Source organism: Helobdella robusta (genome assembly GCF_000326865.2).
Source record: "Helobdella robusta unplaced genomic scaffold HELROscaffold_12, whole genome shotgun sequence".
In the NCBI taxonomy this organism is placed as follows: domain Eukaryota; kingdom Metazoa; phylum Annelida; class Clitellata; order Rhynchobdellida; family Glossiphoniidae; genus Helobdella; species Helobdella robusta.
This window is the reverse complement of record NW_008703664.1, coordinates 2,933,817-2,949,009: the sequence shown is the minus strand read 5'-3', so window position 1 is coordinate 2,949,009 and position 15,193 is coordinate 2,933,817. Positions and strand designations below refer to the sequence as shown.

The window sequence follows — 15,193 nt, the reverse complement described above, 5'->3', positions numbered from 1 at the left end:
TATCTCCAGTAGTTTATGAAATCTACTGAATTCTGTAGATTTCATAAATTACTGCATTAATTATGGTCTTTTACCAGCATATATATATATATATATATATATATATATATATATATATATATATATATAAACATTTATAAGCGCTAATTAAAATCAAAAAGTTCTCAAAAGCGCTATATATATATATATATATATATATAGCGCTTTTAAGTTCTCCAAAGTGCTATATACATATACATATATATATATATATATATATATATATATATATATATATTAACAAGTTATCAATCCCAACAAAGTTAAGACTAAATTATGCTTATTATGCTTGGAGAAAATGAGCATGAATAATATATAAACTGTTCAGAGCATCGCATGGCACACAAAATAATGCTACCTGCATGTGCATTAAACAACACAGCATTAATGCTTATTAAATGCAGAGGAATGTATCATAGTTTCATTTAGTCATCAATGAAAATGGCTTTCTGATTTGCAACATTACAGCAGTAATCTTCAGCATCATCCAAGATTCAATGTGTAAAAAATTTTAAACATATTTTCATGTTATTACATTATGTTGCTTGACCATTAATTGTTAGTTTAAGACTTGAACATTGTCAAATAGAAAGTAATATTAACTTGAAGACAGTCAGGCTTGAAAGTATCAGAAATTGTGATATAACTAATCCTCTTTTGTAAAATGTAAATACAGTATATGCTTTATTGATCTGATATACTCCTTGAGCCAATACATTATAAGCCTGGTAATAAACACCTTGAAGTTCATTAATCACAATCCAACATGCTATCTCCAGAACATTATGGTCTTAACAGGATTTTAAGAACATGCAGACACACTTATCGTAAACATTTAGTTAACTTATTCATTTATCAATATTTCCATAATTATAAAGAAAACTCTAATACCAATGAATAACAAAAAATAGTCTTATACCAAAGTGTGAACCAATCATGGAATAATAACTAATGATAACACTCATTAACATAATTGGAGGAAAGGACAATCACTCACAACAAATTACTTTGATTCAGGTGTCTACTTGTGCAATGAAGGTTCAGAAAATTTGTGTTTGTATTACATTAAACTTAAAACTACCCGTGATGTTTTACAACTATGCCCCCAAGACTTACCTAACTTTAAATTAAAATACACAGTTCAGCCTTAGTCACATAGGCGCGCACACACACTCACACACAACACTCATATAACTTGCAATGCATGTGATTAATGACAGCAAGGAATGTGTGTATTATATTACATCTAGCATCAGCTGAATTAAACAAACTTGGAGTAGTTTTATAATATAACGAAAAATAGGTTAACATTAAAATAATGATTTTGTATAACCAAATTTAATAGAACTGCTTCATATAGATTTTTCAGCATTAAATACAACATTTCAACTTAAAATACTTGAGTTTAAGGAGCAAAATTAATAAAATAGTTATCAGAAAAGTTGCACCACCTACTCACAAATGAATTAAATAAAGGAAAATCGTTATATTGATGACATAAGTAACAACATTAGAAGTTGAGAATGCACATTATATCCAATCTATTAAAAGCAACATATTTAAAACACACTGATGTGCCATTCAAAACTTCTCATGTGGAACATGCTAAATTAATAAAACTGCTTCATTGTGTGGCTTACTAAAGGCTGGCATCTGGTATAATTGCAGCCATTATATTGGTGTAAACAAATGATTTTCAACAAAAAATTAAAATAATAATGCTTATTGAAGCCTGTAAAATTAAATATTCAAATATAAACATAAATAAATGCCATAATATTTTGAAATATGAAGATTGATAAAGTTGTAAAATAAAATTACCATTGATTTATTATAACTCAATTTTGTCCAATGTTCATAGAAACACAAATTCATACCCACATTAGGTTTTGTAATATTTGAATAGACACAGCATGCCAACATGAAAGATATCTGAACTGGAGATGCATGCTTCAATTCAGAAAATGGATTGTTCAACTGCTGAACCAACCTATTAATAACATGCACATCTGCATATTATATACATTCAATTCAAATCCATATTAAGAGATGCTTGGAGATGTAATGCAGTTTTTACAACTTGATTTCTAAACTATTCTACTTTATTGTTGCATTAATTGTTCTAAAATAGGGCAACAAGAAAAATAAATGAAACCAGTAAGTTTGGCTGGATTGTAATTTTCATAATGCATTTGGCAATGAAGACTAAAAAATGATTTGAATAAAAATGAAAAGTCTGTAATTAAGTTATATTTTCAAATTAATGAATTGATTTTAGAAGATGTAGCTTAAAAATATGTAAATATGATACATTATATAAAAATAATTATTACTTTCCTTAATCATTAAATAAAATATTATTATAAAGGAAATTGCGAATAACAACATTAAAATAAAAAAAAATCATGGCTACACTCCTGTTCTTGGTGGAAAGCTTCAGATTTTGATGAATGCATAAAATAATAACATTGAAAAATACAGCTATATAACAAAAATTAGAAAAGACAAGTAAAGTAAATGATAATGACATTGGCTGGTATTAACACTGGTATTGGTATTAATGTTTCATCATCCAATAATAATTTTGAGATTGTAATTGTCAATCATTTGCCTCTAACAGGTGAGTTTAAAATAATCTTCTTATTAATACTATTGTCTTGCATAAAAATGTAATTCTTATATATGAATACAGCATAACAAAAATGCATTCCATGAATGAAGCAAAATATGAACATGCACCTAATGGACCTGTCTGCATGCTGTGGAGTACACAGTGCACATTTGCATCAGTTACTTTATAGATGATTCACAATCATGACTCACAACATCTATCATACTAGATTTAAATTGAAGCATGGCATTTACTTTTCCTAATGCTATATAATATTCCAATGTGTTGTGTTAATTATATAAACAAACATTTTCATTTTTTTCACTTTCAATCTTTTGGCTTAACCTTATGTTTTCTACAAGTTTTTGAATTGAATTATATTATGTTATAAAGTAGCAGAATAAATATTTCGATTTCAGCTGAATTTAATTATTCATGCATGTTTGTGTTTAATCGATTTACTTTAGAATTTAGTTGTATGAAATTCAAAGAACAAAATTCATCTAACAATCTTCCTTTTTTGATTTATAAAAAAGTCATTAAAAGCAGTAAATATACACATGCATAAGCACATACATATATTATTTACGTGTGTGAGTGCACATGTGCATGCACAACACCACATAAACAATAAACATAATGTAATACATATAAAAACCTAAAAATTAACGAATGTTAATTTAATATTTCAATGAAAATAGATTTTTTAATATTACATTACATTACAATCAGAATTACATAGATTACCTATGTTCACTATCTTGATTCCTTCTTCTTTTTGCAAGAATTCAAGAGCCAGTGTAACATTTTCCAACTTATGAGATCTCATCGTTGGCCGTTTGTTAAATTTAGTAAATCTTTTGCCACTCAGGACTTCGACCAGAGCAATGAACCTCAGACCATCAGACAAATCAGTTTCCAAATCCACGACATGTTTGTTCACTGTTTTCAAATGCTCATTGGTCCAACGCGTAAATGTGTTCTTCTGAATTAGTTTCCACTGAGCGTCACCAGCCAAATCTCTTTCAGCAGCATCTCCCGGAGTCTGCACTTCTCCCAAAATATCTTGAGAATGCCTTCTTACTGACATTGTGATTTTTTTTTAGCAACAAACAAATTGTGGCTATCTTTTTTAAATAGTTTATTTATTTTCAAGCTCTATTATATAATTTATAACCTAAACTCTTTTTCTTGGAAGTAAAGTAGTACGAATTAAAACAAACGAAACAGCGAGACACACAACGACGACAAACTTAAAGTTTGGTCAACAAAGCTGGTACAGTCACTTTATATATATACCAGTGTTGAATGACAGATCTGTACTCTATACTCATTTATATGTTAACATAATGCCGTATGCATATATAGACATATTTCATTCACTATGAGTCTATACGTGTCTATGTAGTGCATAGCATGCAACACACACTTACCTATGAATTGATACTAAATTTTTATGTGTATATGCATACGCATGCACACATGTACTCAAACTTAAATAGAAAAATTGAGTAAGCGGTATGGGTGAAAATAGTTGATCTGACGTCAGATACGTCGGCCAGTACGAGCGGTGGCGCAACTAGACTTAACCTGCGGGGGGGGGGGGGGGGGGGCAAATAAAATACTTGTGTAGCATCATAAGACAATTTAACAAGCACTCGTTCAAAAACAAGACAAGTTAATTTTCCAGACCAGGTATTACTTCGAACAATAGTAGATTTTCAGCTTTCACAAAAATGTTGTAGAAGTCATTATTGTCGATAATATAAATATACAATGCAATGTGAAAGCAAGCATATTATACAAACATTTAATATGATTGTATGTTTGTTTGTTTGTTTAAATGAGTGTATGTTTGAATGAATAATGTATGACATAAGTGTTAGGAGCTAGCAGACTCAGAAAGACGCTTTAAAAGTATTCAGATACCTACGCACCTAAGACCTTTAATGACGTTTAAGGTTTGTTATGTTGAGTGTCAATTAGTTATTATTTTTCGTCATCAAGTGTTGCAATAGAAATCGTTTTTTGTAACGTTTATTTATTTTACTGGTCAATTTTTATAAACTTCTCTCATTGGTTAATATTATGAATTCTTATTGAAAACAAAAACTGTTGAATATTCACAGAGAACTGAATAATCAAGCTGCACGCATATATATTTATAGTAAACTTGTCGTAATACTAACGGCATTAAGCTCGTTTATTGTATCGCTAGTTAATTGGAAACTCAATCATGTACAGAATAATTAATGAATGGTCTAGTAGTTTTTACGTGCTATAAGCTATATTATGATCTGGTGAACACTTTGTTACGTTAATGTTCGATTTTTCTTTAATGAATTGGCTGATTTGGAAGAATTACCTCTAACATCCGAAACATTCCTTTCTTTTTACAGCAGCAAGCTTATCGGTAGAAAAATAGGTGCATTTAAATTACATATTTTAAAAAATGTATCCCTATAAAAGAAAACTAAAACCAGGTACCATGTCAGTCTAGATAATATCATAAAAACTAGCCTTTAGCACAGCAACGCTTAATCTTTGAAGGGATATTTTGATTTCAGCCATAGGAGAAGGTGTTAAACAAGGTATAGATACACGCCGGAATGCGAAAGAGGAGCCATTACCGTTGTAAAAACAGCATTTTATAAACATTTTAGTTGCATTAAAAAACTTAACGTTTTATAAAGTTAGTATTAAAATTATGTCAGAGCCTGCAATAGCCTACTAATCTTTTCATTGCATTCATATATATATTTATGTGTTACCAAAATATAAGGGAGCCCTCTCTTAAAAGTTAATGATGCAAAACTATGTTTAAAAAAAGCTAAGAAATATATAATGTATACCATTGCAACTAAGCATTTTAGCATTTTTTCGACACCAGCCAACTTTTCAAACGAAGATTTCGAGTATGACCTGAATTGTTCAATGAAATTTAAGTCTATCAGTGAATTGGATTTATTAACAGTATGTGAATTCTGCCTTTTCTCAGGTATCCCGGTTTCGATACCTAGAGACCACTTCCGAAATTGAAACGCTTGTTCAACCGGTACTTGGGACCCTCCTTTAAAAAAATTAAAAACCTAAAGTACTGCAGTGGTACACGAAAACCCTTGGAATGTTTTATGCTTTTTAAAGTAATGTTTTATTGTAAATCGAATTTTCATTTATGATTGCCAATAATTTATTACGATAGTATATACCATACTATACTATGATTTTTACTCTCACAGAACGTCATAAATATCAAACACAAAGCTAGCGAGTAAAATATTTTTGCTTTTTAAACGAAACAAGTATATGACGAGCTTCTATTTATATTGAACTATCGATCTTGGTTCATCATATATCTTAATGTTATTGTTAGTCTGTCGCAACTCACATCTTCCTAATTGTTTGTTTGTTTTCAACTTTAGGCCTTTGTAACGATATTGCGTCGAAAAAGGCTCAGTCTTGCAGAGCACCAAATGTTGAACTATTTGAATAAACAACACATTAAAGATCTGTGAAACGAACTGCAATGAGATTGACCGTAAATGTTAAAAACCATCAGAATAATTTTCAATAATAAACAAATAATAAAACAAAAACACATCAACAAAAGTGTGTATATTGGCATATGTGCACATTCATATTAATTTGATGTTTTAATAGCTTAAAAATGAAGTTTTACCCGACAAACATTATAAAAAGAAATAGTCGGAAAAACGAGTTTTGAAAACAAATGCTGAACCAATAATTGGAATGATTTCATTGCTGTCAGGAGTCTTTTTTACTAAGTAGGTTTACACAAATCTCTCGCTTTTTAGAAAGCACTAAAAGATTAATTGATTGGTACAACCAAATAACCTGTAAATTATTAAATATAGAATAATATCAAATTTATTATCAAATCTTGTGCATTTCTTATCATATATTTTACAGGTTATGGCTTTGGAAAATAAAATCAAAAATTTGTTAGATGGGCATATTTTTCATAGGACTACAACTGTGAAATGTGAAATACAATCCAGCTCTTTGAATAAGTACTAGAAATTATTCATATTTAACGACATTAATGTTATTCGTTAGTCCGGCTTAGTACTATGAAATACCAAATACCATACCATTACTTCTGATTAATATAAACGTTTATTGTGCACCACACGCGATGTTACTTCAGAGGCGCCCGGAACCTACGTACACAATATAAAAAAGGTGCTCTTAAACCAATACATTTATAGTCAAGATTGAGAGGAAATCGAAAATTTAGCATAGGTTGTTTTGGAAAAATTGCTGAAGACCCATGAATTGATCTAGTGTGTTACATATAACGTATGACATGGGTTATATAATTATGCAAAAGATTGGTCGATAGAACTTTAATTGTTGGAACTGCGATTAAAATAACGTGAAAGGAAACTTAGAGCAATTACAGCATTAAAAGATTAATAGAAGAATTCGAACGAGAAAGTATGTTTAGAATGAGTTTGGCAGCTTCAATATAAATGTTCTACCACTTTTTTGATGAAGGGAGTTTTTATTAAAGAGTGAACTTCAATTATCCAATCATGATAGAATTATCAAGAGTAAGAACAACATCAATGGTGAGCATGTGTTAGATCAGAAATGGTAGTTGCAACATCAATTATGTTGGAAATTTAATTACCAAAAGTCAGATATTTGTCGCTGAAGAAACAAGTGTTTTGATGGCCTGTGATTGGTAATATAAATCCTGCTACACAAGGCTTGATTTATAGATGCTCAAACCCTTTAACGACAAAAGTGTGGTGGCAACCATTTATTTTAGGGAAAACGTCGTTTTTTCTGTTTTAAACAAATACCAATAAAACACGGTCCTGTTGACCAATACTGTAGGTAGAATTTGAACATATATTGTAGGTAGAATGTGAACAATATGTTTATTATGTTTTGACAAAAAAACGTTATTTTTGAGGTCCCAAAGCAGTACCTTCGCTAGCCCACACCAAAATCGAGCCCAGATGTTATGTTTATGTTTTGTAGTATAAGTAACGGCGCCTCTGAGTTCAATATAGAGGGGCACTATAAAAACGATACTAATCACTGAACGTGGAGACTGCATATGAAATAAACCTGAAATGAACCACTGTCGTACACAAAGCCATAAAAAACAGTAATTAATCGATTTATTAATAATTAACGTTTTGCTGAATCATATTCAAAAACAACAATACACACGAAATTACATAGAAAGTGTGTAAATTTTGTGTAGATTTTGTGTAAATGCAATTAGAAATTAGTTGAATAAAGTAGCTAACCACAATGCAACATGACAGGAAAAGTAATGGAAATGAAAAAACCATTGATACGAACATTCCATTCTTATCAAAGTATTGATGCTTTGAAAAAACTCTGCAACGACAAAAAATTTATAAAAACAATTTAAACAGGAGATAATTTGTAAATAAATTTATACGTAACAACTAAGTCATAAAATATTCACTTCTAGATGGTAGTGATGAATTTTCGTTAGTTTGTTAAGGTGGCAACTTTATGGAAGAAAAATAAAACTTAATAAAATTCATTGAAACCTGAAATTAATGGCTGCCCATTTGTTTAAATTTTCCGACATGTACACAGCAAACACTGAAAATTTAATTCATATTATTATATATAGTTTTTGAGATAATCTTATTATTTCAATTAAGCTGCAATGTGATCTACTAAAAATGTTAAAGCAGTCAAAAACTTAAAAATTAGTTAATCTAATTAAAAAACGAACAATAGTTTACATTTAAATACAAACACAAACAAACCCCATACAGTAAAAACAAAACAAAACAAATTGAACAATTTGTTGTTGCATTAAAACTGTAATGACTGTAATGGCCAGGCAGAAAAAATGAAACAACAGCAAGACCCAAATCCATGACTCTGACCAGTCAATCTATTGAAAAAATTTTTAAAACTCTAGTAAATTTAATGGAAGTGAATGAGCACAAATTATTTGATAAACATTTCAAAAATTTGTCAAACAAAGCCAAACAGCACTCTGAACTTTTTAAAAAAGCTTATGAATGAATGAACAAATGAATGAATGATTGAAGGAATTAAATAATTTTTAATTTACTTACATATTGAACTATCGAATAAAATTTTTTTCTATTACAAGTTTGATTTTGTATTTGTATGTGCTATTTGTATAATAAACCTAAATTATCGAGGTTTTGCAAATTATGTAGTTTATATAATCACGATTCTTTTATATGGTAATACAAACATTGTTAAAAATTTCAGCAAGCGAATAATATGCACCTTGCTTGTTACTTACCTAAGTACATGCACAAAGTAATCATTATATTTTTAATGTTATAAATTAATATATCAATAACAATGAAAGCTGTAATAAACTTAAGCAAAATTCCACTTTCTTGTCATTCTTACTAAAAAATCTTATACAGAATAGAATAGAATAAATTTGCAGTGCAGGCAAGACCTCTCGCCACCATAACGCAAACAGTTTTCAAGAATAAAGAATTCAATTAGTAAAATGAATGAGTTTTACATCTTTTGATTTCATATCTTTACTTCCAAATATAGAACTCACTCTGCCAAAATTCATCTAAGGCTTTCTTGAAGCTAGTAAAATTGGCTGATTTGACCAAATTTTCAGGTAGACCAATTCGGTCATTTACTATTCTGTTGGTGAAGTGGTCTTTTTTGACATTTTTTCGGCATGTCCACTTAATAAACTTAATACAATTTCCTCTTATCGCTATGGTTGTTGCCCAGTCTGGTTTGATATAGACATCCAGCAGTCCATTAAGCAAATAATAAGTTAATATTATGTTTCCTATTCTAAGTCTGTAAACCAGCAAAGGCCACTCTAAAATCTTTAATCTATCCTCGTATTTTAATCATCTGCATTGGAGTGGTACTTTGGATGCTTGTTTTGAAAATGTTAAATTTGTTATTTTTTAAATGAGTACCATGCAACCCCACCATACTCCAGAATTGACCTTATCATAGATTTATAAAATGTAGCAAAAAAGCTACATTTTTCAAGTCTCGTTTTAGCAAAACAATCATTCTGTTTGCTTTTCTAACAGTCTGAAAAACATGATTTCTGAAAATTAGCTTGGAGTCTATAAGTATACCGAAATCCATAGTTTTTTGCTTTTAGATACATCTCTATTTCTTCTAATCTACTCACGTTAAGAAGTGCTTTTGACCTCCAATTTTTAATATGAAACATATAGAAGCATTTACTTTTAAACCACATTAATTAAATTAAATAAATATTATAAATTATAAAAATATTATAAATAATTTTATTTAAGAAACTTGAGATTTTCAAGATTGAAATTTCAATTAATTTTAATTTATAATATAGGAAAGTCAGCAGCAAAAGTACTCGGAAGACTAGGCTAGTGTCTAGCGCTAGGCAGCTAGATAAAATTTAAAATATTTTTTAAATAAAAACAAAATTACTAAAATAATAAAATTAGAAAAGAAAGATGTTGAAATTCCTCACTTACATGATAAAAGATTTCTAAAACACCAACAGTAAACATTGTCCACCTGGTAAACGTTGTACCGTCCAGCAAGCAAATATTTTTTCCACTTTTATAACGGTTCAGACTTATTTGATTTAATTTTATATAATTTAGTTTAGTGAAAATTTGCTCTACCAAAATGAAAAAATGAACTAAAAGTTTAAAAATGGACTTAGCATAAAAGGGTAACTAAGATACCCCTGGTTATAAAAGTAAACTTAAGCTTGGTAAATTATTAAGCATCTCCATTTTTATTTTATATATGTGCCGCCACTTGATTCTATATGCCTGGTTATATAAGTATATGCCTCTGCCTTTCCCGTAGAATCAAAAAAGTAAGGTGTTATCTCTTATATCTTACTTCATGTCTTCCAGGTCCCAACACTATGTTGATCAAACAAGCGGTTTATCCCGGTCGATACAAACGAAGAAAACAAAGTATCGAGATAGACATGCCTTCATAATACTTTTAATTTGATCATCATAATTTTTATACGTTTATATTAATTAATTAATTATGGCTGAACAATTCATAGGTCATGTGCATTTTTCAGTGTCTGCCAGAACGTTGTTGCATCTATCATATGACGACGTTCGATTGTACAATGTACATATTCATAAAGATGAGTTTGCAGTAGAAATTTATTTTCGAGCTTGTATACCTTCAACTCTTCTCTTAGTGATAAACAAACGTTGATGCCATTGCATCTTAGTGATCAGCAAACGTTGATGCTATTGCATGACGATTTATAGGTCAACGCCGTTGGTTGACAATGACTCAGTCAGTACATTATCTAGAAATTCTTGTTTGGCACTTCGATCGTTTTTTGGTATACTTGTCGAAGCTCGCTAATTTGGTGTTCCAGTTCATTTTTAGACGGCACTCTTAACTCGATCGACACACGAATGAGTCGACTGTGAATATGATTGCGCCGATATAGGTATCTGACTTACAACTTATAATCAGTGAGTGCTAAGCCAGTTCTTTTAAACATTACTGAGTTCGTGATTTCGACCAGCCAATATTATGCGAGAATGTTCTGAAAATTTCATGAAAAAGCTTTGAAGGTTTTGATGTCGGCTTCACTTTCATAAGGTATTGGTGAAACTCAGACATCCTTATATAGAGAAATCTTCGTAAATTTATAACCGCGGGAATGATAGAATTGCGCTATATTATTTGATTGAGCTATTTTTGCTGTATTTGAAATCGTTAGAAAGATTGTAAAATTGTGTCAATGCTAAAAATTTGCTATAAAAACGACCTACGAGTGAGGCTTACGAGGAAGGTTTCTAGTGAGGTTCGATACGAAGTCGTAAATGAGATTTATACAGATATTTGGATTAGTTAATTGTTTCTATTATTGTTGGTATTCAAATAAATGTTAAACAAAGTTTGCGTTTGAAGCAGTTGTGTTCATCTATCGGAAATCAAATCTTGAACATACAGAATAAGGAACACTTTACGATCGTTGGGAGCTGGAAATGGTGTTGGAAATATAGAGATTATTGAAGTCATAACATTGGTGTTGTAATTTAAGAATACACGTGGTGTTCAATGTCATTGTCCAGGCTGTAAAAGTTACTAAGTATTGATCATGAAAGATTAAGTTAATGTATCGGTCTCAATCTTTTTGGTGTTGATAAAAAAAATCTGCACATCTGAAGGCATTCGCCACTACGTTTACATTATTTTGTAGGTTAGAGACGGTATGAACGGAAATGGCAACGTTGTCAGTTTACCAAAGTTCAAAGATTCCGTTTGGATGTTTTACTTCTTACTTTTATTCCGCGAGTGTTGAAATGATCTACATCTAGGCGGTGATTGAAAGGAACGCCATCTTTTGAAAAAATGTTCATCACGATAAAAAAAAGAACAACGACAGTGGTATACATAAATTGGTGACTGGTGCCAAGACCCATTCTTACCATGTTAGTCTTCAAGCCATCGTGACACTTTCACAGTAGTTAGAAAAGTTGGTGAGCAGCCAAATTTATCGAGAACCGTCCAGAATGTGTCCATGATTACTGAATCATATGCTAAATGTTAAATTGAAAAAAATCTTAAAAAAACGATTTTGCTCTCGACACATCTCTTTTGGAATTTGGCCAACAATAATTATTTGAACAAAAATGCAGCAGCGTCAAAAATCGTGACGCTGTGACATTGTGATTATGGTATAACTACGTCTACAATTTATTTCTGGAGTTAATTTAACAAGACAAGCGCAGTGGAGCAAGTTTATACCATATTATATATATCCATGGTTTATACCACGATTTTTCCTCATGCTTGCTGACCACCTTTTTTTCTGTAAACGCTCCAGATATAGTAGCAGTGGCCCGTTTTTAGCCTACTAAACTTGAGAAGTATAGTGATGCAGTGATCCCTATATTTGAAAAAATTCACAATACAGTTGTCGTCCACAAAAGACATAGAAGTCTGAGTGAGGGATTTTGTTAAAAAACTTTATATGAAAAATTATTTAAAAAGTGAATTAATGTCAATAGCGTGAATGCTTGGAAAAGTGGACCACTAACAAAGAACGGAAATGGCAACAGTATAAAAAATTCATTTAATGACCAGGTTGGTTTGTATCAACACTTAGCACTAAGTTCTTTACGGTTCATTATATTAATGGAAACAATAGCTAGATGTCAAGAGCGTTTTCGTTCAAATTTTTAAATTTTACAAAATTTAAGACAAATCAGTAAGTCACCAATATAAATTTTAAATCAATTAAAAAACGTTGTGAAATGCCAGTCTTAAAAAAATACAAAAAAAATATATGAAATGAAAACGCATTTCCGTAGTGTTTATAAAGTACTTTGTTCAGATTTTTAGTCAGACAAAAAAAATAAATAAGCAATAGATACTATCAAATGCAGCTAATAAGCAGTTTTATGACAGCAAACAAATTCCAAGATTAATGAAAAATATTGATTAAACGTTAAAACCCAATAACACATCAATGTTGAAACTGTTCGTTTTATGAAAACATAAAATAGGATGGTTACAAGGGGCTCTCTACCAATTTATTTTCTTGACATTTTGCAGCATGGGAGTTAACACGTTCAAATTTGAGTATAAAATGTCCCAATATACCTTTCAAAGCAAATGCAGTAGCAAGAACATTCTTAATCAGAAATACTGATACGTTTTCATTATTTTTATGATTAATGTGACTTCTGATTACCAGCATTGGAATATTTATCAAAAGGTGATAGACAAATTTATGAAGCAGTGAAAATCTTGTTGTTAATTTGTCTTTTCCATACCGGGAATTAGAAAGCCCAAACAATAACAACGTAGGCAAAGTGATATTGAAGCATGCTATAGCTATAATAACAATCTGAATGTTATAATTCAGCATAATTTTTGATTCATCTACAAACAGTATATCTAAAAACTGAGTGGTATCTAAAATATCAATTGTAACTTGTCTAGTTATATTATCAATATACTCAGATCTGGCAGAATTAGGCTCAGCATTGTGATGAGTGACAACCAACAGAAGAAAAACCAAACTTGAAATTGCAACAGTAGATTTTAAAAAGTTAGGACCAATGGGAGTATTGTTATTTAATTTAACCAAAATTTCAAAATCTGGTCCATAAATAATTCCAAATTTGGTGGAAATGACTATTGAGTATATCAACCAGGCCAAATAACCCATAGGCAACTCACCAAACTTTGAAATTTCCCAAGTAGCAGTTGACTCTAAGCGCTTGAATTCTCTTTAATAAAAAAAAAAGTTTAACACACAGTGAAACAATTTTAAAATATTTAAAACACTCACCTGTGAGAAAAAGTAAAGGCAACCAAAAATACCACAATTACAAACACATCTGCTACTGACCATGAAACAAATTTGACATCAATATATTTTGCTAAAAAAAAATTACAAAGACATGCTTGAACTATAATTATTAAAATACACATTACACCGCTGATGATCCTGTATACTTTATTGAATGTTGTTTTACACTTAAGAAACAATGGGTACCAATCAGGAGCCATTTCAGGAACCTGTAGAATAACATTTTGTAAATTTATTAACTGATAAAAGTAAATTATTTTTATTTTTGTGAATCTCATCTGCAAAATTTCAAAATAATTTAAATTTTATCACAAATTTCATTTTAGCTGACATATTTGTCAAAACTATTATTATTAATATTATTATTACTATTATTGCTATTCAGCAAGCCTTGGAAAATATTGCCTAGGCCTTTTCAAAACGTTATGTTTTCAGACTTTTTCTAAACATTCCCATTGATGTAATTTCATTCCAAAGATTGGCGCCATTCCATTTGCCCCTGATCTGATTATGTACCCTCTAGTGATTATATTTCCATTACTAAAATGAACTCAAAGAGCTTAGTGCCAAGTGTTGACACAAAACAACTTAGTTATCAAACTAATTATCAATATCATTGTCAATCTTTACCAAAGTTTATAGTTTTATACCAAATATTTACTACAATTTCATCAAAACATTTATTTTACTTTCCCAAATGTCCATTTTAATATTTTCTCTAGGCTAGGATTGAATTTCTCTTGGTCATTTTATTTCATTTAATGCCCTTTAGAGATCTATATCATCATATCTGTATGTTTTTATTTTCATATTTTTTGTCTATTCTTTGTTTTTTTCAATCTGGCAGAGATTCTGCTGTATATGACAAGCTATTTTTTATTTCAATGCAAGTATTTTCTATATAATAAATAAATACCATCTGCAATGACAACATTTCAAAATTTAATTTTAGGTTTAAAGTTTTATTTAAAATAAGAATTTGAAGCATCACTCCTTCCAATTCAAAAAACAAATATCATAGAATAGAAACAATATAATAATTAATATAATTTTCTTCTGCACAGTATTTTTATTTTTTGTCCTTTGATTTCATTTTAATAAAAATTAATTAGAAATGAAAATTAAATTAAAAATTAATTAAATTTTAATTAATTTTCTATTGATTGAACTGATAATTAATTATTAAATAATTGATTGCA

The 15,193-nt window shown here is 29.8% G+C and overlaps 2 protein-coding genes across 2 annotated transcripts in view; both read right to left on the bottom strand.

The window, feature by feature from the left end:
• Nucleotides 1-3,740, bottom strand: part of HELRODRAFT_72745 (hypothetical protein) — a gene marked incomplete at both ends in the record, with an annotated part of 36,148 nt that extends 32,408 nt beyond the window's left edge. Inside the window, one exon of the mRNA XM_009013665.1 lies at nucleotides 3,398-3,740. Coding sequence (XP_009011913.1) covers nucleotides 3,398-3,740 — 343 coding nt within the window. The remainder of the gene's footprint in view (nucleotides 1-3,397) is intronic.
• Nucleotides 3,741-7,926: 4,186 nt separating this feature from the next.
• HELRODRAFT_136896 (hypothetical protein) lies at nucleotides 7,927-8,561 on the bottom strand (the record flags this gene model as incomplete). Its single annotated transcript, XM_009013664.1, has 3 exons — nucleotides 7,927-8,029; nucleotides 8,209-8,263; nucleotides 8,450-8,561. Coding segments are annotated over 3 exons (270 nt in total), but the record flags the coding sequence as incomplete, so codon positions are not given.
• Between the last annotated feature and the right edge of the window lie 6,632 nt (nucleotides 8,562-15,193).